Source organism: Oncorhynchus mykiss, chromosome 14, assembly GCF_013265735.2.
Source record: "Oncorhynchus mykiss isolate Arlee chromosome 14, USDA_OmykA_1.1, whole genome shotgun sequence".
In the NCBI taxonomy this organism is placed as follows: Eukaryota; Metazoa; Chordata; class Actinopteri; order Salmoniformes; family Salmonidae; genus Oncorhynchus; species Oncorhynchus mykiss.
The window spans coordinates 34,653,378-34,680,773 of record NC_048578.1 but is presented as its reverse complement, the minus strand read 5'-3'; the positions used below and the strand labels follow the sequence as shown (position 1 = coordinate 34,680,773).

Here is a 27,396-nt window from a genome sequence, read left to right as displayed (position 1 = left end):
AGGCCTAATTGTCCCTAGAATTTCTAAGCAAACAGATGGAGGCAGGGCTTTCTCCTATAGAGCTCAATTTTTATGGAATGTTCTGCCTACCCATGTGAGAGACGCAAACTCGGTCTCAACCTTTAAGTCTTTACTGAAGACTCATCTCTTCAGTGGGTCATATGATTGAGTGTAGTCTGGCCCAGGAGTGTGAAGGTGAACGGAAAGGCTCTGGAGCAACGAACCGCCCTTGCCTGGCTGTGCTGCTACCTCTGCCTGGCCGGTTCCCCTCTTTCCACTGGGATTCTCTGCCTCTAACCCTATTACAGGGGCTGAGTCACTGGCTTACTAGGGCTCTTTCATACCGTCCCTAGGAGGGGTGCGTCACTTGAGTGGGTTGATGTGATCTTCCTGTCTGGGTTGGCCGTGGCGGAGATCTTTGTGGGCTATACTCGGCCTTGTCTCAGGATGGTAAGTTGGTGATTGAAGATATCCCTCTAGTGGTGTAGGGGCTTTGCTTTGGCAAAGTGGGTGGGGTTATATCCTTCCTGTTTGGCCCTGTCTGGGGGTATCATCGGATGGGGCCAGTGTCTCCTGACCCCTCCTGTCTCAGCCTCCAGTATTTATGCGGCAGTAGTTTATGTGTCGGGGGGCTAGGGTCAGTTTGTTATATCTGGAGTACTGCTCCTGTCCTATCTGGTGTCCTGTGTGAATTTAAGTATGCTCTCTCTAATTCTCTCTTTCTTTCTTTTCTCTCTCTCAGAGGACCTGAGCCCTAGGACCATGCCTCAGGACTACCTGGCATGATGACTCCTTGCTGTCCCCAGTCCACCTGGCTGTGCTGCTGCTCCAGTTTCAACTGTTCTGCCTGTGATTATTATTATTTGACCATACTGGTCATTTATGAACATTTGAACATCTTGGCCATGTTCTGTTATAATCTCCACCCGGCACAGCCAGAAGAGGACTGGCCACCCCACATAGCCTGGTTCCTCTCTAGGTTTCTTCCTAGGTTTTGGCCTTTCTAGGGAGTTTTTCGTAGCCACCGTTCTTCTACACCTGCATTGCTTGCTCTTTGGGGTTTTAGGCTGGGTTTCTGTACAGCACTTTGAGATATCAGCTGATGTACGAAGGGATATATAAATAAATTTGATTTGATCGAATAGAAGTTTCCTATTTAAAAAAATAGTTTTTACGATTGTACCGATGTAAGTAGAACACGAGACATCCCGGCAACTTTGAGAAAAACACGCTTTATTTCGGCGTTGTCCCCAGATGGCTATACATATTCATGATATGAGGCTATAGTAGCATAGCATTTCTCCCAATTGAATACATGCGGTTGACGTCAACAACCTTAATCGAATTCTAAAATATGCATTAAAATGAGATGTTTCCACCAATACAAAGAAAGGATAGGCGGGAGCTAGACAGCACGTCCTGTCGCTTCATTTACAACGACTCCCATTGTTAGGGCGGAGAGATCTGCATCTTGTCAGTATATCTATCATCGTTGCGCTGAGCCAGTTGTATGACCATGACTTGTTCGCCACCGAGTGGAACGTTTATGACACGTCTCCTTTGATTCATTTCATAATCATTATAAAATAAGGTAATAAGTAAATATTCTTTAAAAAGTGGACAACTAGTGAGTGATTTAAAAAAATGACAAGAACAACATTTTCTATTGTAAAACTTTACTTATAATATTTATTATACACAAAGGAGTACAGTACAGTTCAGTTCAGTTCATGAGTCTTCTCTATATGGCATCAATAAACATATCCCCCCGTTTCTTCAGAAAATCTATGGTTGTGTTTCAGTTCTCTCTAAAAAAAACAGGAGGGGCCAGAGAACTCTTCGAAGTAGACCTGTTGGCATAAACATCATCACAAAACACACAATGGAAAAAAAATAAAAACATTAGAAAAAAAGATAATATTGGTTTGAGAAATACAAAACTAGCCAACAAAAAAACAAACATCTATTTATCTGCCCCAGATGGTCAAGGGTGAGGCAGAAAGATTTGTTGTTGACACATTGATGGGCAAGCCATGTAAAAATGGTAGTGCTTCTGTTTGGGAATTCAGTACATCATTTTCTCATTTAGTTGATATGTGTTGGACCCAATTGATTGTTTTAGAAGGCTGAATATTAGATATTGTAAGGCCAATTGTCCAGTGATTCTCATAGTTGACATTAAAATTCTAAACATCAATTTAACCAATTCTAAAATTCATGAAAATGTAGCAAATTGTCCTCATTTCAAAAACGTTGGATGAGACTCATGGGAAGGTTTGTTATTTAATGGAATTTAACCATAACCAGCAACCAAATAAAATGGACCCGTGTGTTTTGTGCGTTGGAAGTGTGCTGCTACATGTTTGAATGCAGAACATATACAGCAGAACATTACACAAAAGTTATGAACTGAAGGTCTCAGAACAACCTTTCTAAAAATGTACAGATGTTTCAGGACACGTCACAGCTTCAGAGTGATGGATAAACCACCCTGTTGGAAAAGCTGCCCGATGAATCAACATTAGTTATGACAGAGAACATGAGACATTCTGCTTGGCTCTTCAGTTAACTGACTTTTAGTGATGCAAGCAACCAGCCTTCCAGCCAGGCGATGAAGAGTCTATACTAAGGGTTTTTTGTTAAAATGTTTACAGCACCACAACACTCAATTCAGAGGTATAAAACTCTACTTTAAAAAGTCTAAAAGCACTGTTCTTTAGGCCATGAGTTAATACATGACTAGTATTGCTTGATTCTATAACAGCAGACACGTGCGTGCACTCAAACATACATCACTTTCACTCACAATATACACTGTGTCATCTCCCAAACAGACAATAGACATTCTCCTACCAGATGTGACTGTTGAATGACCTTTAATGATGGAATCATAGAACTAGAATGTGTTTCATTTCCTTCTAATTCTGTGGATAGAACAGTAACACAAGCCATAAATGAAGGTCAAAACATTAATGTGCGCACAACTAACAGGAGTGATGTTCTGAACTCTTGGAATGTTTGTTTGTCCAGCCATAAACATCTTAATGTGATGAACAAACAATCTGTGATCTTAAAAATCAGGGATTTTGAGAGTTTTATCAACAATCTTTTGCAGTAGACAAAAAGGGTTTTCTTCACCGTTCACAAGAGATGCACTTTAGATTTCAACATTGGGTTGATTTGTAACAATGTTATAAGTCCAAATCAGTAGTTGGTTATGGCTTTTTAAAATCAGTGATCATTGAGAGCATATCGTTGATTATTCTTGATAACTGGTCGAGCTCCTAAATCTAACACCATGGCTACACTGACCCTGCGCGTGTTGATTTTGTCTATTCGAACTAGACGCCATGACACACAGGTTAAAATAACAAAACCAACTGTGATCCAACTATATTCATTTGGGGCCAGGTTGAAACACACATGAAACATTCATGAACAATAAGCTAGATAGCTGTTGTTAGCGGTTTGTCCTGGGAGATGAACAGTGGGTTGTTATTTTACCTGATCATTTTGTTAAAAAAAATAAAAAATTTAACCTTTATTTAACTCGGCAAGTCAGTTAAGAACAAATTCTTATTTACAATGATGGCCTACACCGGCCGAACCCGGACGATGCTGGGCCAATTGTGCGCCGCCCTATGGGACTCCCAATCACGGCTGGATGTAATACAGACTGGATCGGAACCAGGGTGTCTGTAGTGACGCCTCTAGCACTGAGATGCAGTGCCTTAGACCGCTGCACCACTCGGGAGCCCATGCATGTGGTCCCATTGTTAGCTGTGTGTCGCTCCATTCCAACCAATAATCCACAGATAAAAAAAGGGAAACCTAGCTGTATTTGATTAATATCTCCAGGTTTCTCCTTTCAAGCAACCATGTTGGGTTGTATCTTCATGAAAACCAAAAAGGATATGAGAGATGTGGGACTTAGAGCGCATCGAGTGTCTCAAATATAACCAAGTTCTATTTTAGAGTTAGGAATCAAAGAGGTTAGTTGCCATGTGTAAGCAGTGTGGATGAAATGACTGAATAACATGTATTTGTATTTTGCAACATGGCCGGTCTAGGCAGGGTGTGGCTGAGTGAGGTTGCCCATCCTGTTTTGTTTTCCAATTGTAAAAAAAAAAAAAGCAAGAACAGAAATGTAAACAACTTTTTTGAGAGGAAGAAAAACAGCACCAGACACTAATAACATATCAACAGAAGGACCAGAGGCTGACCAGAGCAGACACTAATAACATATCAACAGAAGGACCAGAGGCTGACCAGAGCAGACACTAATAACATATCAACAGAAGGACCAGAGGCTGACCAGAGCAGTCCTCCCAGCCCATTAGCACCACTTCCTATCCCTTACACAGCGTTAGTCCAGTCCACACTGTGCTATGCTGTGCTGTGCTGGGGATAGGAAGGCTATGCAGTATGAACACAAAGGCAGCTTCGTATTTCACTTGGTACCACCAGGACAATCTCTCTCTCTCTGTCTTTCTCTCTCTGTCTCTCATTGTCTGTCCATCTGAATGTCACTCTAGTGAGATGAGAGCTAGAAACAGTATTTTCGTAGAGATGGATAAATCTAAGAAGGAATGGAAGACAAGGGGGAGGGATGAAAACCGAGTTCATTTCTCTTCGTCCTCCACCCTCCCCCACTCCTCCTCCTCTCCCTCTACCTCCCCCTCATCGTCTGGCTCCTCCTCCATGTAGTCCCCCCAGGTATCATACACATCTCCCCCTTCCTCCTCCTCTTCTCCTAGTCCGCCCTCATACTGCTCATCTTCTTCCTCCTCATCCTCAAATACCTCCATTGCCTCTTCTTCCTCCTCGTCCTCGCCTTCCTCATCCTCCTCCTCCTCTCCTTCTTCCTCCTCCGCGTCCTCTTCTATCCCACCCACCTGTCCGTCTTCCAGCTCTCCATCCTCCTCCTCTTTCTCGTCCTTGTAGGAGGAGGGGGGAGAAGGAGGGGAGAAGTGCAGTATTTGACTATCAGACATGTAGGGACTGCTAGGGGGTCCGTACGAGAAAGTGTTGGAGGTCTGGGAGGTGTTGAGGAACAGGCTCCCTGTAGGGGGCAGTAGAGAGTCCTGGGCCAGGCCTGGGGCAACTGTGGAGGAGATAGAACCAGCAGTGGTGGAACCAGGCCTGGGTGGGACCTGACCCTGGGGGTGGGTGAGGAGGTGGGGGAGAGGCATGCCCCCAGGAGGTACGTACTCCCTGATCTCCCCTGGTTCCAGGGGCTCGGGTCCACAGGGGTCGTGATCGTTGCAGGCGAGCCGCCCGTCTATCTTAGAGATGAAGAGCAAGCCCTCACGGTGCTGCGTGCAGAAGGAGCTGGGACACATCTCACAGAAGGAGGCTGCCTCATGACCGCAGACGTCACACTGGTGCCAGGGACACTCCCAACGGCCTTAGAATACAGACACAGAATCACTGCTACAGCAGAGATCACCAGACACATTCATGTAGTACAGATCCTTACACTCCTTCAGGAAACTCCAGCTTTGAGGTTTGAACAAAAGCTAAAACTACTACAACAATTTCTTTCCTTCTCCGATGTACTAAATCAATCTAACCCACTGGGCACAATCTGGTTGAATCAACATTGTTTCAGCGTAATTTATTAGCGTATTGTGACGTGGAATCTACGCAGAAAATACATTGGATTTGAAAAAAGTAGTCAATGAAAAATGTTGTTTTCAGGGTGACATTTCATCCACAGGATTATGTCATCATGGTAACCACATTTCAACATAGACAAACCTTGTATAAAATATGTTGAATTTGTACCTTTTAAAACAACGTCAGCTCTTCAACGTTATATCAACTATCCAAAGAAAAAAAAACTATAGGCCCGGCAGCACCTCCTACTGGAGAATTGTTTTATCTACAGCCTCCTTTTGGTTTCTCATCCAGGGTTTTAACCAAACCCAGCTATGTTGTTTGTCACTGACTATTACCAATGTGCTATCGTGAGAATGATCTTAGAAAGATCTCCACTTAAAAACTAAATAGATTCACTGTTGCTATTGAAGTTATTCCAAACGGTAGGGTTAACAGAGCAAATTAAATGTGACCATTATCACTATATCCTCAATGATACTATTTAGGACTGTATAGCATTAGGGAAGTCATCAACAGACCTGGTTTAAATTCAACCAAGGATTCAACTAAAAATAGACAATAGAAAAGGCATGGTGTTTCAAGCCCTGGTTGATTTAATATGTCATGATATTTAGTGATGGTGAATTGTGTTTGGTTGTCAACGGAACCAAATATCAACGTTTGAAGGAGATGTACAGTGCATTTGGAAAATATTACAGCCTTATTCTACAATGTATTAAATTCATCTACACACAATACCCTATAACGACAAAGCAAAAACAGTTGTTTTATTTAGCAACTGTATAAATCAAATTAAAATGAAATACCTTATTTACATACATATTCAGACCCTTTGCTATGAGACTCGAAATTGAGCTCAGGTGCATCCTGTTTCCATTGATCATCCTTGAGATGTTTCGACAACTTGATTGGAGTCCACCTGTGGTAAATTCAATTGATTGGACATGATTTGGAAAGGCACTTACCTCTCCATATAAGGCCCACAGTTGACAGTGCATGTCAGAGCCATAACCAAGCCATGAAGTTGAAGGAATTGTCCTTAGAGCTCCAAGACAGGATTGTGTCGAGGCACAGATCTGGAGAAGGGTACCAAAAAATGTCTGCAGCATTGAAGGTCCCCAAAAACACAGTGGCCTCCATCATTCTTAAATGGAAGATGTTTGGAACCCCCAAGACTCTTCCTAGACCTGGCCGCCGGCCAAACTAAGCAATCAGGGGAGAAGGGCCTTGGTTAGGAAGGTGACCAAGAACCCGATGGTCACTGTGACAGAGCTCCAGAGTTCCTCTGTGGAGATGGGAGAACTCTTTCTCTGCAACACTCCACCAACCAGGCCTTTATGGTAGACTGGCCAGACGGAAGCCACTCCTCAGTAAAAGGCATATGACAGCCCGCTTGGAGTTTCCCAAAAGGCACCTAAACGACTCTCAGACCATGAGAAACAAGATTCTCTGGTCTGATGAAACGCTTGTCCTAAATGCCAAGTGTCACGTCTGCAGGAAACCTATCACCATCACTACGGTGAAGGATGGTGGTGGCAGCATCATTCTGTGGGTATGTTTTTCAGCAGCAGGGACTGGGAGACTAGTCAGGATTGAGGGAAGATAAACTGAGCAAAGTACAGAGATTGTTGATGAAAACCTGCTCCAGAGTGCTCATGACCTCAGACTGTGGCGAAGGTTCACCTTCCAACAGGACAACGACCCTAAGCACACAGCTAAGACAATGCCGGAGTGGCGTCAGAACAATTCTCTGAATGTCCTCCAGTGGCCCAGCCAGAGCCCGAACTTGAAATCGATCTAACATCTCTGGAGAGACCTGAAAATAGCTGTGCAGCAATGCTCCCCATCCAACCTGACACAGCTTGAGAGGATCTGCAGAGAAGAATGGGAGAAACTCCCCAAATACAGGTGTGCCAAACCTGTAGCATCATACCCAAGAAGACTCAAAGCTGAGCTTGAGAGGACCTGCAGAGAAGAATGGGAGAAACTCCCCAAATACAGGTGTGCCAAACCTGTAGCATCATACCCAAGAAGACTCGAGGCTGAGCTTGAGAGGATCTAAATATTTTTTACTTGTAATACATTGCACTGTTTTTGCTTTGTCATTATGGGGCATTGTGATGTCATTATGGGGTATTGTGATGTCATTATGGGGTATTGTGATGTCATTATGGGGTATTGTGTGTAGATTGAGGATTTCTATTTATTTAATACATTTTAGAATAAGGCTGTAACGTCACGAAATGTGGAAAAAATCAAGGGGTCTAAATCATTTCCAGTTGCACCGTCTTCTGCTTAGATTTTTCCATCTGTGCCACTGACTTAGTCTGGCTGTAGTTCCAGTTCGTCTACAAATTAACAGTTGAAATGTTGGATTCCGATCTCCATGTCAACCGAAAATCTGATTAAATAATTAAACCAGACTAAGTCTGTGGTACAGATGGAACTATCCAAACAGAAGATACATCTTCCTTCAAATGTTGATATTTGGTTGCGTTGACAACCAAACACATTTCAATATAATTTTTGAAATACAATAAATAGCCTATTAACTTGTCGACAAGTAAACAAATTATATGTTGGATTCAAGTCTCCAATTCAATTAAAAATAAAAGTTAAAGAATGGGATAAGTCTGTGGCTCAGATGGAACATTCCAAGCAGAAGATACATCTTCTTAAAATGTTGATATTTGGTTGAGATGACAACCAAACACAATTTAATATTAGGCCTACTTTTGTAACACAGTATAGCCTGAAGTTAAAGACATGCTCCGGTAAGTATTTTTTAAACCTCACACTTTGGGCTGGATGTGTCAATGTGTAGTTCATACATGCATAATCTATTAATTAACTACGAAATCCTTAGCTTGAATGCAATTGTTTTCTGGAACCTATGCAGTGCCATTTTCCCTACATTTACCCTCACTTGGGCCAGCCCCTAGCAATTAGAGTATCAGCCAATTATCTCCAGCCCCTCGCCATTGGAGTGACAGATAGCGAGACCCACATACAGTAGAGCGAGAGAACAACGACATGGTGCACATATCTGCACATTTGAAACATAGTACGCAAATTGTTTGGGGTCCACTTTCGGATCGTAGGCGCTAATTTCAAAAACTACTGGCTAAAGAGTCATCAAAAGTACCGGAGAATCTCTTTAAGGCTAATGTAAAACAATTAAATAATTCTACCTTCAACTGAGTAACACATTCATGGCCACATTTTAAGATTACTGTAACTATTATCTTCTTATGTAATCTTATAAAGGTGTGCATGTCCCAGGTAGCATGCATAGGTCATCGCATGTCTGTGGAGATCGTCACAATACCTGTAGTAAACTGACCAGAATCCCAAAAAGCGTTGGTCACTGCACTATGTACTTTTAATGCAATCTTAACTGTAATCCAGGTCATTTGGTTGTACTATTAGATGAAGCACAGTGATAACACAATAATCTTTTATGTTTATTTATACATCTGATCTTTTCTGGGTTTTTAAATGGTTGAAAGTGCAATGATAGACATTTGGGTGAGAACTCAACCAAAAACCAGACATTGTTTTTCCATTGGAATTCAATTGTACTTTTAGATGGTTGACAGCATAGTGATAGTTTGAAATGTATGTAATTCTGTCCTTGAGCTGGTCTTGTTGTGTATTACGTCCTGTTTCATGTTTTGTGTGGACCCCAGGAAGAGTAGCTACTGCTTTTGCAACAGCTAATGGGGATCCTAATAAAATACCAAATAGGAAATTCAACTAACTTTTGGCTGTCTTTTTGAGTGGGTGAATATACAGTCGGTGGTAATCACAATGATCCAACCTCTCAACCAAATATTACCAAATTATTCTTGTTGAAATGATGCTGTGTGCCCAGTGGGAAGTCCCCCCCCTGCACATGTCCAAATCCCTTGCTGATGAATTCTAAGGACAAAATCCTCTACAGACAACAACCTCTTAGGCAAGTCCCATTCATAATCACACATAATATAACAGCCATTTTGGGTCAAAGAGCCTTCATGGGGGAGGTGGTTTCTCGCCCCTTCACTCACCTGCAGGTCTCTTGGCCAGGTTGAGACAGTCTGCGTGGTAGACCTTGGGACATCCTGTCTTTTTACAGGACACAATCTGTCCTCCGTCCCCACAGCTGAAACACTCGTCCTCCCTCTCCTTCGTCACCTCCTGCTGAGGCTTCCTCTTCACCAGAACCTTCTTCTTGCCCTCCTTTAGTTCCCTTCCTTCCCGTGCTTTAGATGGCTGGTTCTGGGAGACAAGACACACGCACACACAGGTCATTACTTTAGACTGCTATATTCCCCAGTCTACCTTTAGACTGCTATATTCACCAGTCTACCTTTAGACTGCTATATTCCCCAGTCTACCTTTAGACTGCTATATTCACCAGTCTACCTTTAGACTGCTATATTCCCCAGTCTGCTATATTCACCAGTCTACCTTTAGACTGCTATATTCCCCAGTCTGCCTTTAGTCTGCTATATTCCCCAGTCTACCTTTAGACTGCTATATTCCCCAGTCTACCTTTAGACTGCTATATTCACCAGTCTACCTTTAGACTGCTATATTCCCCAGTCTACCTTTAGACTGCTATATTCCCCAGTCTACCTTTAGACTGCTATATTCACCAGTCTGCCTTTAGACTGCTATATTCACCAGTCTACCTTTAGACTGCTATATTCACCAGTCTGCTATATTCACCAGTCTACCTTTAGACTGCTATATTCCCCAGTCTGCTATATTCACCAGTCTACCTTTAGACTGCTATATTCACCAGTCTACCTTTAGACTGCTATATTCCCCAGTCTGCTATATTCCCCAGTCTACCTTTAGACTGCTATATTCACCAGTCTACCTTTAGACTGCTATATTCCCCAGTCTGCTATATTCACCAGTCTACCTTTAGACTGCTATATTCCCCAGTCTGCTATATTCACCAGTCTACCTTTAGACTGCTATATTCCCCAGTCTGCTATATTCACCAGTCTACCTTTAGACTGCTATATTCACCAGTCTACCTTTAGACTGCTATATTCCCCAGTCTGCTATATTCCCCAGTCTACCTTTAGACTGCTATATTCACCAGTCTACCTTTAGACTGCTATATTCCCCAGTCTGCTATATTCACCAGTCTACCTTTAGACTGCTATATTCCCCAGTCTGCTATATTCACCAGTCTACCTTTAGTCTGCTATATTCACCAGTCTGCTATATTCACCAGTCTACCTTTAGACTGCTATATTCACCAGTCTACCTTTAGACTGCTATATTCCCCAGTCTGCTATATTCCCCAGTCTACCTTTAGACTGCTATATTCACCAGTCTGCTATATTCACCAGTCTACCTTTAGACTGCTATATTCACCAGTCTGCTATATTCCCCAGTCTGCCTTTAGACTGCTATATTCACCAGTCTGCTATATTCCCCAGTCTGCCTTTAGACTGCTATATTCACCAGTCTGCTATATTCCCCAGTCTGCCTTTAGACTGCTATATTCACCAGTCTACCTTTAGACTGCTATATTCACCAGTCTGCTATATTCCCCAGTCTGCCTTTAGACTGCTATATTCACCAGTCTACCTTTAGACTGCTATATTCACCAGTCTGCTATATTCACCAGTCTACCTTTAGACTGCTATATTCACCAGTCTACCTTTAGACTGCTATATTCACCAGTCTGCTATATTCACCAGTCTGCCTTTAGACTGCTATATTCCCCAGTCTGCTATATTCACCAGTCTACCTTTAGACTGCTATATTAACCAGTCTGCTATATTCACCAGTCTACCTTTAGACTGCTATATTCCCCAGTCTACCTTTAGACTGCTATATTCACCAGTCTGCTATATTCACCAGTCTGCCTTTAGACTGCTATATTCCCCAGTCTGCTATATTCACCAGTCTACCTTTAGACTGCTATATTCAACAGTCTGCTATATTCACCAGTCTGCCTTTAGACTGCTATATTCCCCAGTCTGCTATATTCACCAGTCTACCTTTAGACTGCTATATTCACCAGTCTGCTATATTCACCAGTCTACCTTTAGACTGCTATATTCCCCAGTCTACCTTTAGTCTGCTATATTCCCCAGTCTACCTTTAGACTACTATATTCACCAGTCTGCTATATTCACCAGTCTACCTTTAGACTGCTATATTCACCAGTCTGCCTTTAGACTGCTATATTCCCCAGTCTACCTTTAGACTGCTATATTCACCAGTCTACCTTTAGACTGCTATATTCACCAGTCTACCTTTAGACTGCTATATTCACCAGTCTGCCTTTAGACTGCTATATTCACCAGTCTGCTATATTCACCAGTCTGCCTTTAGACTGCTATATTCACCAGTCTGCCTTTAGACTGCTATATTCCCCAGTATACCTTTAGACTGCTATATTCCCCAGTCTACCTTTAGACTGCTATATTCACCAGTCTACCTTTAGACTGCTATATTCCCCAGTCTACCTTTAGACTGCTATATTCACCAGTCTGCCTTTAGACTGCTATATTCACCAGTCTGCTATATTCCCCAGTCTGCCTTTAGACTGCTATATTCCCCAGTCTACCTTTAGACTGCTATATTCCCCAGTCTACCTTTAGACTGCTATATTCCCCAGTCTACCTTTAGACTGCTATATTCACCAGTCTGCTATATTCCCCAGTCTACCTTTAGACTGCTATATTCCCCAGTCTGCTATATTCCCCAGTCTACCTTTAGACTGCTATATTCACCAGTCTACCTTTAGACTGCTATATTCCCCAGTCTACCTTTAGACTGCTATATTCCCCAGTCTGCCTTTAGACTGCTATATTCCCCAGTCTGCTATATTCACCAGTCTGCTATATTCACCAGTCTGCTATATTCACCAGTCTGCTATATTCACCAGTCTGCTATATTCACCAGTCTGCCTTTAGACTGCAATATTCCCCAGTCTGCTATATTCACCAGTCTACCTTTAGACTGCTATATTCCCCAGTCTACCTTTAGACTGCTATATTCCCCAGTCTACCTTTAGTCTGCTATATTCACCAGTCTACCTTTAGACTGCTATATTCACCAGTCTGCCTTTAGACTGCTATATTCCCCAGTCTGCCTTTAGACTGCTATATTCACCAGTCTACCTTTAGACTGCTATATTCCCCAGTCTACCTTTAGACTGCTATATTCCCCAGTCTACCTTTAGTCTGCTATATTCACCAGTCTGCCTTTAGACTGCTATATTCACCAGTCTACCTTTAGACTGCTATATTCCCCAGTCTACCTTTAGACTGCTATATTCCCCAGTCTACCTTTAGACTGCTATATTCCCCAGTCTACCTTTAGACTGCTATATTCCCCAGTCTACCTTTAGACTGCTATATTCCCCAGTCTACCTTTAGACTGCTATATTCCCCAGTCTGCCTTTAGACTGCTATATTCACCAGTCTGCTATATTCACCAGTCTGCTATATTCACCAGTCTACCTTTAGACTGCTATATTCCCCAGTCTACCTTTAGACTGCTATATTCACCAGTCTGCTATATTCACCAGTCTGCTATATTCCCCAGTCTACCTTTAGACTGCTATATTCCCCAGTCTGCTATATTCCCCAGTCTACCTTTAGACTGCTATATTCCCCAGTCTGCTATATTCACCAGTCTACCTTTAGACTGCTATATTCCCCAGTCTGCTATATTCCCCAGTCTACCTTTAGACTGCTATATTCCCCAGTCTACCTTTAGACTGCTATATTCCCCAGTCTACCTTTAGACTGCTATATTCACCAGTCTGCTATATTCACCAGTCTGCCTTTAGACTGCTATATTCCCCAGTCTACCTTTAGACTGCTATATTCACCAGTCTGCTATATTCACCAGTCTGCTATATTCACCAGTCTACCTTTAGACTGCTATATTCCCCAGTCTGCCTTTAGACTGCTATATTCCCCAGTCTACCTTTAGACTGCTATATTCCCCAGTCTACCTTTAGACTGCTATATTCCCCAGTCTGCTATATTCACCAGTCTGCTATATTCACCAGTCTGCTATATTCACCAGTCTGCTATATTCACCAGTCTGCCTTTAGACTGCTATATTCACCAGTCTACCTTTAGACTGCTATATTACCCAGTCTACCTTTAGACTGCTATATTACCCAGTCTACCTTTAGACTGCTATATTCCCCAGTCTACCTTTAGACTGCTATATTCCCCAGTCTACCTTTAGTCTGCTATATTCCCCAGTCTACCTTTAGACTGCTATATTCTCCAGTCTACCTTTAGACTGCTATATTCACCAGTCTACCTTTAGACGGCTATATTCCCCAGTCTGCCTTTAGTCTGCTATATTCCCCAGTCTACCTTTAGACTGCTATATTCCCCAGTCTACCTTTAGACTGCTATATTCACCAGTCTACCTTTAGACTGCTATATTCCCCAGTCTACCTTTAGACTGCTATATTCACCAGTCTGCCTTTAGACTGTTATATTCCCCAGTCTACCTTTAGACTGCTATATTCCCCAGTCTGCCTTTAGTCTGCTATATTCCCCAGTCTACCATTAGACTGCTATTTTCACCAGTCTACCTTTAGTCTGCTATATTCCCCAGTCTACCATTAGACTGCTATATTCACCAGTCTACCTTTAGACTGCTATATTCACCAGTCTACCTTTAGACTGCTATATTCCCCCGTCTACCTTTAGACTGCTATATTCACCAGTCTGCTATATTCACCAGTCTACCTTTAGACTGCTATATTCCCCAGTCTGCTATATTCCCCAGTCTACCTTTAGACTGCTATATTCACCAGTCTGCTATATTCCCCAGTCTGCTATATTCAGCAGTCTGCCTTTAGACTGCTATATTCCCCAGTCTACCTTTAGACTGCTATTTTCACCAGTCTACCTTTAGTCTGCTATATTCCCCAGTCTACCATTAGACTGCTATATTCACCAGTCTACCTTTAGACTGCTATATTCACCAGTCTACCTTTAGACTGCTGTATTCACCAGTCTGCTATATTCACCAGTCTACCTTTAGACTGCTATATTCCCCAGTCTGCTATATTCCCCAGTCTGCCTTTCGACTGCTATATTCCCCAGTCTACCTTTAGACTGCTATATTCCCCAGTCTGCCTTTAGACTGCTATATTCCCCAGTCTACCTTTAGACTGCTATATTCCCCAGTCTGCCTTTAGACTGCTATATTCCCCAGTCTGCCTTTAGACTGCTATATTCCCCAGTCTGCCTTTAGACTGCTATATTCCCCAGTCTACCTTTAGACTGCTATATTCCCCAGTCTGCCTTTAGACTGCTATATTCCCCAGTCTGCCTTTAGACTGCTATATTCCCCAGTCTACCTTTAGACTGCTATATTCCCCAGTCTACCTTTAGACTGCTATATTCCCCAGTCTACCTTTAGACTGCTATATTCCCCAGTCTACCTTTAGACTGCTATATTCCCCAGTCTACCTTTAGACTGCTATATTCCCCAGTCTACCTTTAGACTGCTATATTCCCCAGTCTACCTTTAGACTGCTATATTCCCCAGTCTACCTTTAGACTGCTATATTCACCAGTCTACCTTTAGACTGCTATATTCCCCAATCTACCTTTAGACTGCTATATTCCCCAGTCTACCTTTAGACTGCTATATTCACCAGTCTACCTTTAGACTGCTATATTCACCAGTATGCTATATTCACCAGTCTACCTTTAGACTACTATATTCACCAGTCTGCTATATTCACCAGTCTACCTTTAGACTGCTATATTCCCCAGTCTGCCTTTAGACTGCTATATTCACCAGTCTACCTTTAGACTGCTATATTCCCCAGTCTACCTTTAGACTGCTATATTCACCAGTCTACGTTTAGACTGCTATATTCACCAGTCTGCTATATTCACCAGTCTACCTTTAGACTGCTATATTCACCAGTCTACCTTTAGACTGCTATATTCACCAGTCTACGTTTAGACTGCTATATTCACCAGTCTGCTATATTCACCAGTCTACCTTTAGACTGCTATATTCACCAGTCTACGTTTAGACTGCTATATTCACCAGTCTGCTAAATTCCCCAGTCTACCTTTAGACTGCTATATTCACCAGTCTGTTATATTCACCAGTCTGCTATATTCCCCAGTCTACCTTTAGACTGCTATATTCACCAGTCTGTTATATTCACCAGTCTGCTATATTCCCCAGTCTACCATTAGACTGCTATATTCCCCAGTCTACCTTTAGACTGCTATATTCACCAGTCTGCTATATTCACCAGTCTGCCTTTAGACTGCTATATTTCCCAGTCTACCTTTAGACTGCTATATTCCCCAGTCTGCTATTTTCACCAGTCTACCTTTAGACTGCTATATTCACCAGTCTGCTATATTCACCAGTCTACGTTTAGACTGCTATATTCACCAGTCTGCTATATTCCCCAGTCTACCTTTAGACTGCTATATTCACCAGTCTGTTATATTCACCAGTCTGCTATATTCCCCAGTCTACCTTTAGACTGCTATATTCACCAGTCTGTTATATTCACCAGTCTGCTATATTCCCCAGTCTACCTTTAGACTGCTATATTCACCAATCTGTTATATTCACCAGACTGCTATATTCCCCAGTCTACCTTTAGACTGCTATATTCCCCAGTCTACCTTTAGACTGCTATATTCCCCAGTCTACCTTTAGACTGCTATATTCCCCAGTCTGCTATATTCCCCAGTCTGCCTTTAGACTGCTATATTCCCCAGTCTACCTTTAGACTGCTATATTCACCAGTCTGCTATATTCACCAGTCTGCTATATTCCCCAGTATACCTTTAGACTGCTATATTCCCCAGTCTACCTTTAGACTGCTATATTCCCCAGTCTACCTTTAGACTGCTATATTCACCAGTCTACCTTTAGACTGCTATATTCACCAGTCTACCTTTAGACTGCTATATTCACCAGTCTACCTTTAGACTGCTATATTCACCAGTCTACCTTTAGACTGCTATATTCACCAGTCTACCTTTAGACTGCTATATTCACCAGTGTACCTTTAGACTGCTATATTCCCCAGTCTACCTTTAGACTGCTAAATTCACCAGTCTACCTTTAGACTGCTATATTCCCCAGTCTACCTTTAGTCTGCTATATTCCCCAGTCTACCTTTAGACTGCTATATTCCCCAGTCTACCTTTAGACTGCTATATTCCCCAGTCTACCTTTAGACTGCTATATTCCCCAATCTACCTTTAGACTGCTATATTCACCAGTATGCTATATTCACCAGTCTACCTTTAGACTACTATATTCACCAGTCTGCTATATTCACCAGTCTACCTTTAGACTGCTATATTCCCCAGTCTGCCTTTAGACTGCTATATTCCCCAGTCTACCTTTAGACTGCTATATTCCCCAATCTACCTTTAGACTGCTATATTCACCAGTCTACCTTTAGACTGCTATAGTCACCAGTCTACGTTTAGACTGCTATATTCACCAGTCTGCTAAATTCCCCAGTCTACCTTTAGACTGCTATATTCACCAGTCTGTTATATTCACCAGTCTGCTATATTCCCCAGTCTACCTTTAGACTGCTATATTCCCCAATCTACCTTTAGACTGCTATATTCACCAGTCTACCTTTAGACTGCTATAGTCACCAGTCTACGTTTAGACTGCTATATTCACCAGTCTGCTAAATTCCCCAGTCTACCTTTAGACTGCTATATTCACCAGTCTGTTATATTCACCAGTCTGCTATATTCCCCAGTCTACCTTTAGACTGCTATATTCACCAGTCTGTTATATTCACCAGTCTGCTATATTCCCCAGTCTACCTTTAGACTGCTATATTCACCAGTCTGCTATATTCCCCAGTCTACCATTACACTGCTATATTCCCCAGTCTACCTTTAGACTGCTATATTCACCAGTCTGCTATATTCACCAGTCTGCCTTTAGACTGCTATATTTCCCAGTCTGCTATATTCACCAGTCTACCTTTAGACTGCTATATTCACCAGTCTGCTATATTCACCAGTCTGCTATATTCACCAGTCTACCTTTAGACTGCTATATTCACCAGTCTACCTTTAGACTGCTATATTCACCAGTCTACGTTTAGACTGCTATATTCACCAGTCTGCTATATTCACCAGTCTACCTTTAGACTGCTATATTCACCAGTCTACGTTTAGACTGCTATATTCACCAGTCTGCTAAATTCCCCAGTCTACCTTTAGACTGCTATATTCACCAGTCTGTTATATTCACCAGTCTGCTATATTCCCCAGTCTACCTTTAGACTGCTATATTCACCAGTCTGTTATATTCACCAGTCTGCTATATTCCCCAGTCTACCATTAGACTGCTATATTCCCCAGTCTACCTTTAGACTGCTATATTCACCAGTCTGCTATATTCACCAGTCTGCCTTTAGACTGCTATATTTCCCAGTCTACCTTTAGACTGCTATATTCCCCAGTCTGCTATTTTCACCAGTCTACCTTTAGACTGCTATATTCACCAGTCTGCTATATTCACCAGTCTACGTTTAGACTGCTATATTCACCAGTCTGCTATATTCCCCAGTCTACCTTTAGACTGCTATATTCACCAGTCTGTTATATTCACCAGTCTGCTATATTCCCCAGTCTACCTTTAGACTGCTATATTCACCAGTCTGTTATATTCACCAGTCTGCTATATTCCCCAGTCTACCTTTAGACTGCTATATTCACCAATCTGTTATATTCACCAGACTGCTATATTCCCCAGTCTACCTTTAGACTGCTATATTCCCCAGTCTACCTTTAGACTGCTATATTCCCCAGTCTGCTATATTCCCCAGTCTGCCTTTAGACTGCTATATTCCCCAGTCTACCTTTAGACTGCTATATTCACCAGTCTGCTATATTCACCAGTCTGCTATATTCCCCAGTATACCTTTAGACTGCTATATTCCCCAGTCTACCTTTAGACTGCTATATTCCCCAGTCTACCTTTAGACTGCTATATTCACCAGTCTACCTTTAGACTGCTATATTCACCAGTCTACCTTTAGACTGCTATATTCACCAGTCTACCTTTAGACTGCTATATTCACCAGTCTACCTTTAGACTGCTATATTCACCAGTCTACCTTTAGACTGCTATATTCACCAGTCTACCTTTAGACTGCTATATTCACCAGTGTACCTTTAGACTGCTATATTCCCCAGTCTACCTTTAGACTGCTAAATTCACCAGTCTACCTTTAGACTGCTATATTCCCCAGTCTACCTTTAGTCTGCTATATTCCCCAGTCTACCTTTAGACTGCTATATTCCCCAGTCTACCTTTAGACTGCTATATTCCCCAGTCTACCTTTAGACTGCTATATTCCCCAATCTACCTTTAGACTGCTATATTCACCAGTATGCTATATTCACCAGTCTACCTTTAGACTACTATATTCACCAGTCTGCTATATTCACCAGTCTACCTTTAGACTGCTATATTCCCCAGTCTGCCTTTAGACTGCTATATTCCCCAGTCTACCTTTAGACTGCTATATTCCCCAATCTACCTTTAGACTGCTATATTCACCAGTCTACCTTTAGACTGCTATAGTCACCAGTCTACGTTTAGACTGCTATATTCACCAGTCTGCTAAATTCCCCAGTCTACCTTTAGACTGCTATATTCACCAGTCTGTTATATTCACCAGTCTGCTATATTCCCCAGTCTACCTTTAGACTGCTATATTCCCCAATCTACCTTTAGACTGCTATATTCACCAGTCTACCTTTAGACTGCTATAGTCACCAGTCTACGTTTAGACTGCTATATTCACCAGTCTGCTAAATTCCCCAGTCTACCTTTAGACTGCTATATTCACCAGTCTGTTATATTCACCAGTCTGCTATATTCCCCAGTCTACCTTTAGACTGCTATATTCACCAGTCTGTTATATTCACCAGTCTGCTATATTCCCCAGTCTACCTTTAGACTGCTATATTCACCAGTCTGCTATATTCCCCAGTCTACCATTACACTGCTATATTCCCCAGTCTACCTTTAGACTGCTATATTCACCAGTCTGCTATATTCACCAGTCTGCCTTTAGACTGCTATATTTCCCAGTCTGCTATATTCACCAGTCTACCTTTAGACTGCTATATTCACCAGTCTGCTATATTCACCAGTCTGCTATATTCACCAGTCTACCTTTAGACTGCTATATTCACCAGTCTACCTTTAGACTGCTATATTCACCAGTCTACGTTTAGACTGCTATATTCACCAGTCTGCTATATTCACCAGTCTACCTTTAGACTGCTATATTCACCAGTCTACGTTTAGACTGCTATATTCACCAGTCTGCTAAATTCCCCAGTCTACCTTTAGACTGCTATATTCACCAGTCTGTTATATTCACCAGTCTGCTATATTCCCCAGTCTACCTTTAGACTGCTATATTCACCAGTCTGTTATATTCACCAGTCTGCTATATTCCCCAGTCTACCATTAGACTGCTATATTCCCCAGTCTACCTTTAGACTGCTATATTCACCAGTCTGCTATATTCACCAGTCTGCCTTCAGACTGCTATATTTCCCAGTCTACCTTTAGACTGCTATATTCCCCAGTCTGCTATTTTCACCAGTCTACCTTTAGACTGCTATATTCACCAGTCTGCTATATTCACCAGTCTACGTTTAGACTGCTATATTCACCAGTCTGCTATATTCCCCAGTCTACCTTTAGACTGCTATATTCACCAGTCTGCTATATTCACCAGTCTACCTTTAGACTGCTATATTCACCAGTCTACCTTTAGACTGCTATATTCACCAGTCTACGTTTAGACTGCTATATTCACCAGTCTGCTATATTCACCAGTCTACCTTTAGACTGCTATATTCACCAGTCTACGTTTAGACTGCTATATTCACCAGTCTGCTAAATTCCCCAGTCTACCTTTAGACTGCTATATTCACCAGTCTGTTATATTCACCAGTCTGCTATATTCCCCAGTCTACCTTTAGACTGCTATATTCACCAGTCTGTTATATTCACCAGTCTGCTATATTCCCCAGTCTACCATTAGACTGCTATATTCCCCAGTCTACCTTTAGACTGCTATATTCACCAGTCTGCTATATTCACCAGTCTACGTTTAGACTGCTATATTCACCAGTCTGCTATATTCCCCAGTCTACCTTTAGACTGCTATATTCACCAGTCTGCTATATTCACCAGTCTACCTTTAGACTGCTATATTCACCAGTCTACCTTTAGACTGCTATATTCACCAGTCTACGTTTAGACTGCTATATTCACCAGTCTGCTATATTCACCAGTCTACCTTTAGACTGCTATATTCACCAGTCTACGTTTAGACTGCTATATTCACCAGTCTGCTAAATTCCCCAGTCTACCTTTAGACTGCTATATTCACCAGTCTGTTATATTCACCAGTCTGCTATATTCCCCAGTCTACCTTTAGACTGCTATATTCACCAGTCTGTTATATTCACCAGTCTGCTATATTCCCCAGTCTACCATTAGACTGCTATATTCCCCAGTCTACCTTTAGACTGCTATATTCACCAGTCTGCTATATTCACCAGTCTGCCTTTAGACTGCTATATTTCCCAGTCTACCTTTAGACTGCTATATTCCCCAGTCTGCTATTTTCACCAGTCTACCTTTAGACTGCTATATTCACCAGTCTGCTATATTCACCAGTCTACGTTTAGACTGCTATATTCACCAGTCTGCTATATTCCCCAGTCTACCTTTAGACTGCTATATTCACCAGTCTGTTATATTCACCAGTCTGCTATATTCCCCAGTCTACCTTTAGACTGCTATATTCACCAGTCTGTTATATTCACCAGTCTGCTATATTCCCCAGTCTACCTTTAGACTGCTATATTCACCAATCTGTTATATTCACCAGACTGCTATATTCCCCAGTCTACCTTTAGACTGCTATATTCCCCAGTCTACCTTTAGACTGCTATATTCCCCAGTCTGCTATATTCCCCAGTCTGCCTTTAGACTGCTATATTCCCCAGTCTACCTTTAGACTGCTATATTCACCAGTCTGCTATATTCACCAGTCTGCTATATTCCCCAGTATACCTTTAGACTGCTATATTCCCCAGTCTACCTTTAGACTGCTATATTCCCCAGTCTACCTTTAGACTGCTATATTCACCAGTCTACCTTTAGACTGCTATATTCACCAGTCTACCTTTAGACTGCTATATTCACCAGTCTACCTTTAGACTGCTATATTCACCAGTCTACCTTTAGACTGCTATATTCACCAGTCTACCTTTAGACTGCTATATTCACCAGTGTACCTTTAGACTGCTATATTCCCCAGTCTACCTTTAGACTGCTAAATTCACCAGTCTACCTTTAGACTGCTATATTCCCCAGTCTACCTTTAGTCTGCTATATTCCCCAGTCTACCTTTAGACTGCTATATTCCCCAGTCTACCTTTAGACTGCTATATTCCCCAGTCTACCTTTAGACTGCTATATTCCCCAATCTACCTTTAGACTGCTATATTCACCAGTATGCTATATTCACCAGTCTACCTTTAGACTACTATATTCACCAGTCTGCTATATTCACCAGTCTACCTTTAGACTGCTATATTCCCCAGTCTGCCTTTAGACTGCTATATTCACCAGTCTACCTTTAGACTGCTATAGTCACCAGTCTACGTTTAGACTGCTATATTCACCAGTCTGCTAAATTCCCCAGTCTACCTTTAGACTGCTATATTCACCAGTCTGTTATATTCACCAGTCTGCTATATTCCCCAGTCTACCTTTAGACTGCTATATTCCCCAATCTACCTTTAGACTGCTATATTCACCAGTCTACCTTTAGACTGCTATAGTCACCAGTCTACGTTTAGACTGCTATATTCACCAGTCTGCTAAATTCCCCAGTCTACCTTTAGACTGCTATATTCACCAGTCTGTTATATTCACCAGTCTGCTATATTCCCCAGTCTACCTTTAGACTGCTATATTCACCAGTCTGTTATATTCACCAGTCTGCTATATTCCCCAGTCTACCTTTAGACTGCTATATTCACCAGTCTGCTATATTCCCCAGTCTACCATTACACTGCTATATTCCCCAGTCTACCTTTAGACTGCTATATTCACCAGTCTGCTATATTCACCAGTCTGCCTTTAGACTGCTATATTTCCCAGTCTGCTATATTCACCAGTCTACCTTTAGACTGCTATATTCACCAGTCTGCTATATTCACCAGTCTGCTATATTCACCAGTCTACGTTTAGACTGCTATACTCACCAGTCTGCTATATTCCCCAGTCTACCTTTAGACTGCTATATTCACCAGTCTGTTATATTCACCAGTCTGCTATATTCCCCAGTCTACCTTTAGACTGCTATATTCACCAGTCTGTTATATTCACCAGTCTGCTATATTCCCCAGTCTACCTTTAGACTGCTATATTCACCAATCTGTTATATTCACCAGTCTGCTATATTCCCCAGTCTACCTTTAGACTGCTATATTCCCCAGTCTGCTATATTCCCCAGTCTACCTTTAGACTGCTATATTCCCCAGTCTGCTATATTCCCCAGTCTACCTTTAGACTGCTATATTCACCAGTCTGCTATATTCACCAGTCTGCTATATTCCCCAGTCTACCTTTAGACTGCTATATTCCCCAGTCTACCTTTAGACTGCTATATTCCCCAGTCTACCTTTAGACTGCTATATTCCCCAGTCTACCTTTAGACTGCTATATTCCCCAGTCTACCTTTAGTCTGCTATATTCCCCAGTCTACCTTTAGACTGCTATATTCACCAGTCTACCTTTAGACTGCTATATTCACCAGTCTACCTTTAGACTGCTATATTCACCAGTCTGCTATATTCCCCAGTCTACCTTTAGACTGCTATATTCCCCAGTCTGCTATATTCACCAGTCTACCTTTAGACTGCTATATTCACCAGTCTGCCTTTAGACTGCTATATTCACCAGTCTGCTATATTCACCAGTCTACCTTTAGACTGCTATATTCACCAGTCTGCTATATTCCCCAGTCTACCTTTAGACTGCTATATTCACCAGTCTACCTTTAGACTGCTATATTCACCAGTCTGCTATATTCACCAGTCTACCTTTAGACTGCTATATTCACCAGTCTGCTATATTCCCCAGTCTACCTTTAGACTGCTATATTCACCAGTCTACCTTTAGACTGCTATATTCACCAGTCTACCTTTAGACTGCTATATTCCCCAGTCTACCTTTAGACTGCTATATTCCCCAGTCTACCTTTAGACTGCTATATTCACCAGTCTGCTATATTCACCAGTCTACCTTTAGACTGCTATATTCCCCAGTCTACCTTTAGACTGCTATATTCCCCAGTCTACCTTTAGACTGCTATATTCCCCAGTCTACCTTTAGACTGCTATATTCCCCAGTCTACCTTTAGACTGCTATATTCCCCAGTCTACCTTTACTTTGTATAGTATAACTCATCTTCATCACATAGTAAACAACTAAAAGCACTTACTTTACATTCCTCTAGATAAGAGTGTCTAGTACATTTTTTATGAAAACGTTTTGCATGTTGACATTCGTCAGTCTCAGAGCCTTACCTTCGGTCGAACCCCCAGGAACCCAGAGCAGTTGGACGCTCCACATTTACACACTGTCTTCCCGTTACCAAGACACTCCAGGTTGTAGTTGAAGGTCAGCTCCACACCTGCTCAGAAAAATAAAATAAAAATACACAGCCAAGTACTGTACAGGTAGATGTATTCTAATTAGGCCAACAGAGTTGATATCATAGTTCATAATTAAAGGAACAATTAGGTTTGTTTCTTTTGTCGTGTTTCTTCACAGTTACCTTCTGAATCTTTACAAATTACAAAGACACTTTTTGTCACTAGGCCTAGTGCCTGAAGTGGAGTGGAGTTGGTAACAGAAATGGAACCAGGCTCCAGGAGTTGGTAACAGAAATGGAACCAGGCTCCAGGAGTTGGTAACAGAAATGGAACCAGGCTCCAGGAGTTGGTAACAGAAATGGAACCAGGCTCCAGGAGTTGGTAACAGAAATGGAACCAGGCTCCAGGAGTTGGTAACAGAAATGGAACCAGGCTCCAGGAGTTAGTAACAGAAAGTGAACCAGGCTCCAGGAGATAGTAACAGAAATGGAACCAGGCTCCAGGAGTTGGTAACAGAAATGGAACCAGGCTCCAGGAGTTGGTAACAGAAATGGAACCAGGTTCCGGGAGATAGTAACAGAAATGGAACCAGGCTCCAGGAGTTGGTAACAGAAATGGAACCAGGCTCCAGTAGTTAGTAACAGAAGTAGGTTTGTTAGTACTTCCTCTGACCTTTGGGGATGTCCTCCAGGGCAAAGAGCCCCACCCTGGTGTCTCCGTTTACCGTCCACTTCTGGGTCTCACAGTTGGGCTGGCAGCAGTGATTCATGAACCTCGCCTGGTTCCCCTTGGGTCCAGCGTCTATGATCCGGTCCTTGTCCAGAGTGAGCATGTAGAAGTTACAGATGTCGTTCTCTTGAGCATGTTTGATCCTGGCTCTGCACTCCTCCTCGTCTATCACCTCCCCCACGTACTCATTCACAAATGCACCCTGAGAGAGAGAGGAGAGCAGAGACTCAGGTTATAATCCAGCTGATACACAACACCTTTTACATCACAGACACAGCGGCATGGAGGCTAAATATACTACTGTAAGTCCACCTCTTAAAACAGACACAAACAAAGAACAAATTGGGTGAAAAGGGACCTTGGAATTGATTTTAATTGAAAATACTTGATTTATCCCACCAGGGGCAATTATGTAGGCAGCAGTGCAGATCCGTAGCGGGGACAAGGAGGAATGGTTCTCTAACAAAAACAGAAACACAAGGGGAACTGTTTTGTGTTGTAGTTTGATGCTCTAGTCTGTACCTTCTTGATGTCGGAGACGCCCCGTAGACCCCAGCCTCGTGACAAGGTTCTGAAGATCTCCACCTGGGTGTACTGTCTCTTGGTGTAACTCTGGTTCAGACACCTCTCCCCTGCCAAACACACCTGAGGGTGGCACTCATACATCAACATGCGGTTGATACACTCTGAGTCCATGCCACACGGGTTCTCATCAGACGCCTTGCAGTTACAGCGCGGCACCTCCGATAGGTCCGCCGTGATGATCTGGACCTTGCCGATTGGTCGGTTCACCTGAGGGGAAGAATTAAGCGGATGCAAGTCAGACTTCTGCGTGAATTATGCATAGATCTCAAAGGGAGATTTTAGTGAAAATACTGAGGTACTATTCAATCGTCAAACATGAGAGAAGCTGTAGCAGGACAAGACAAATAGGGACCAAAGAGAGGGACAGACAGGGGATGTAAGACAGTACCTTGATGTGTCTGTAGGGAGGAGGTTTAAAGGGACAGTACCTTGATGTGTCTGTAGGGAGGAGGTTTAAAGAGACAGTACCTTGATGTGTCTGTAGGGAGGAGGTTTAAAGGGACAGTACCTTGATGTGTCTGTAGGGAGGAGGTTTAAAGATACAGTACCTTGATGTGTCTCTAGGGAGGAGGTTTAAAGGGACAGTACCTTGATGTGTCTGTAGGGAGGAGGTTTAAAGAGAGAGTACCTTGATGTGTCTGTAGGGAGGAGGTTTAAAGATACAGTACCTTGATGTGTCTGTAGGGAGGAGGTTTAAAGGGACAGTACCTTGATGTGTCTGTAGGGAAGAGGTTTAAAGATACAGTACCTTGATGTGTCTGTAGGGAGGAGGTTTAAAGGGACAGTACCTTGATGTGTCTGTAGGGAGGAGGTTTAAAGATACAGTACCTTGATGTGTCTGTAGGGAGGAGGTTTAAAGGGACAGTACCTTGATGTGTCTGTAGGGAGGAGGTTTAAAGGGACAGTACCTTGATGTGTCTGTAGAGTGGAGGTTTAAAGGGACAGTACCTTGATGTGTCTGTAGAGTGGAGGTTTAAAGGGACAGTACCTTGATGTGTCTGTAGGGAGGAGGTTTCTTGTCGTTCCTCCTGTCCTCCTGAAGCTGTCTCATCTCCTTCTCATCCTGAAGAGCTTTGAACCGCTCAGCAGCTTCATTCAGAGCTGAGAGGAAACGGAAGTTAGCATTGTCAACTAGCTAATACATCTGCAAACTTTCAGCCCTGCCATATGGTACCTGGAAACATCTCTATTGTTTAAGACTTGAAGAAAACATTTAGAAAGTGCCAAAATAGGCAAAAATGCATTTTAAAACACTAAATAGGAATGGTTCTTTGGTATTTCTTTCTAAAAATGAAGTATATTGTTTCCATATATCCTATTATAACCAGGTAAAGGAGGTTTCTTTCTAACCTTTCTTGTAGATGGCGTCACAACCCTTCCCCATCTTGTCCTTGTTGTTGGCATCTCCCTCCATGTAAGGGAAGACTCGGGCCTGGTAGGTCCAGGCGTAGTCCTTAGAACCAAAGAACTGAACGGGGAACTCCCCCACCTCGTGTTTCATACGGAGGATGTTCTCTGGGACGTTCTTAGGAAGACACACCTCCGCAGGCCACCACCTGAACAAAGGAGAGGAGATACAGATTTTTACATTATACACTGATTATACAAAAACATTAAAGAACACCTGCTCTTTCCGTGACATAGCTTTCACCTAGATTCACCTGGTCAGCCTATGCTCCCTTATTGATGTTAAATCCACTTCAAATCAGTGTAGTTGAAGAGGAGAAGACAGGTTAAAGAAGGA

General features: G+C 42.4%; 1 protein-coding gene across 2 annotated transcripts in view; it reads right to left on the bottom strand.

Annotated features, from left to right (window-relative positions):
- Positions 1-1,659: 1,659 nt before the first annotated feature.
- The window catches only part of LOC110489176 (histone-lysine N-methyltransferase, H3 lysine-36 specific), a 44,678-nt gene continuing 18,941 nt past the window's right edge, over positions 1,660-27,396 (bottom strand). For both annotated transcript variants that reach the window (XM_036943387.1, XM_036943386.1), the window contains exons 14-20: positions 27,003-27,208; positions 26,641-26,753; positions 25,590-25,859; positions 25,011-25,269; positions 24,270-24,376; positions 9,672-9,882; positions 1,660-5,407 (exon numbers count right to left, since the gene is read on the bottom strand). In XM_036943387.1, the coding sequence (XP_036799282.1) occupies positions 4,623-5,407; positions 9,672-9,882; positions 24,270-24,376; positions 25,011-25,269; positions 25,590-25,859; positions 26,641-26,753; positions 27,003-27,208 (1,951 nt within the window). In that variant the 3' untranslated portion in view covers positions 1,660-4,622. The remainder of the gene's footprint in view (positions 5,408-9,671; positions 9,883-24,269; positions 24,377-25,010; positions 25,270-25,589; positions 25,860-26,640; positions 26,754-27,002; positions 27,209-27,396) is intronic.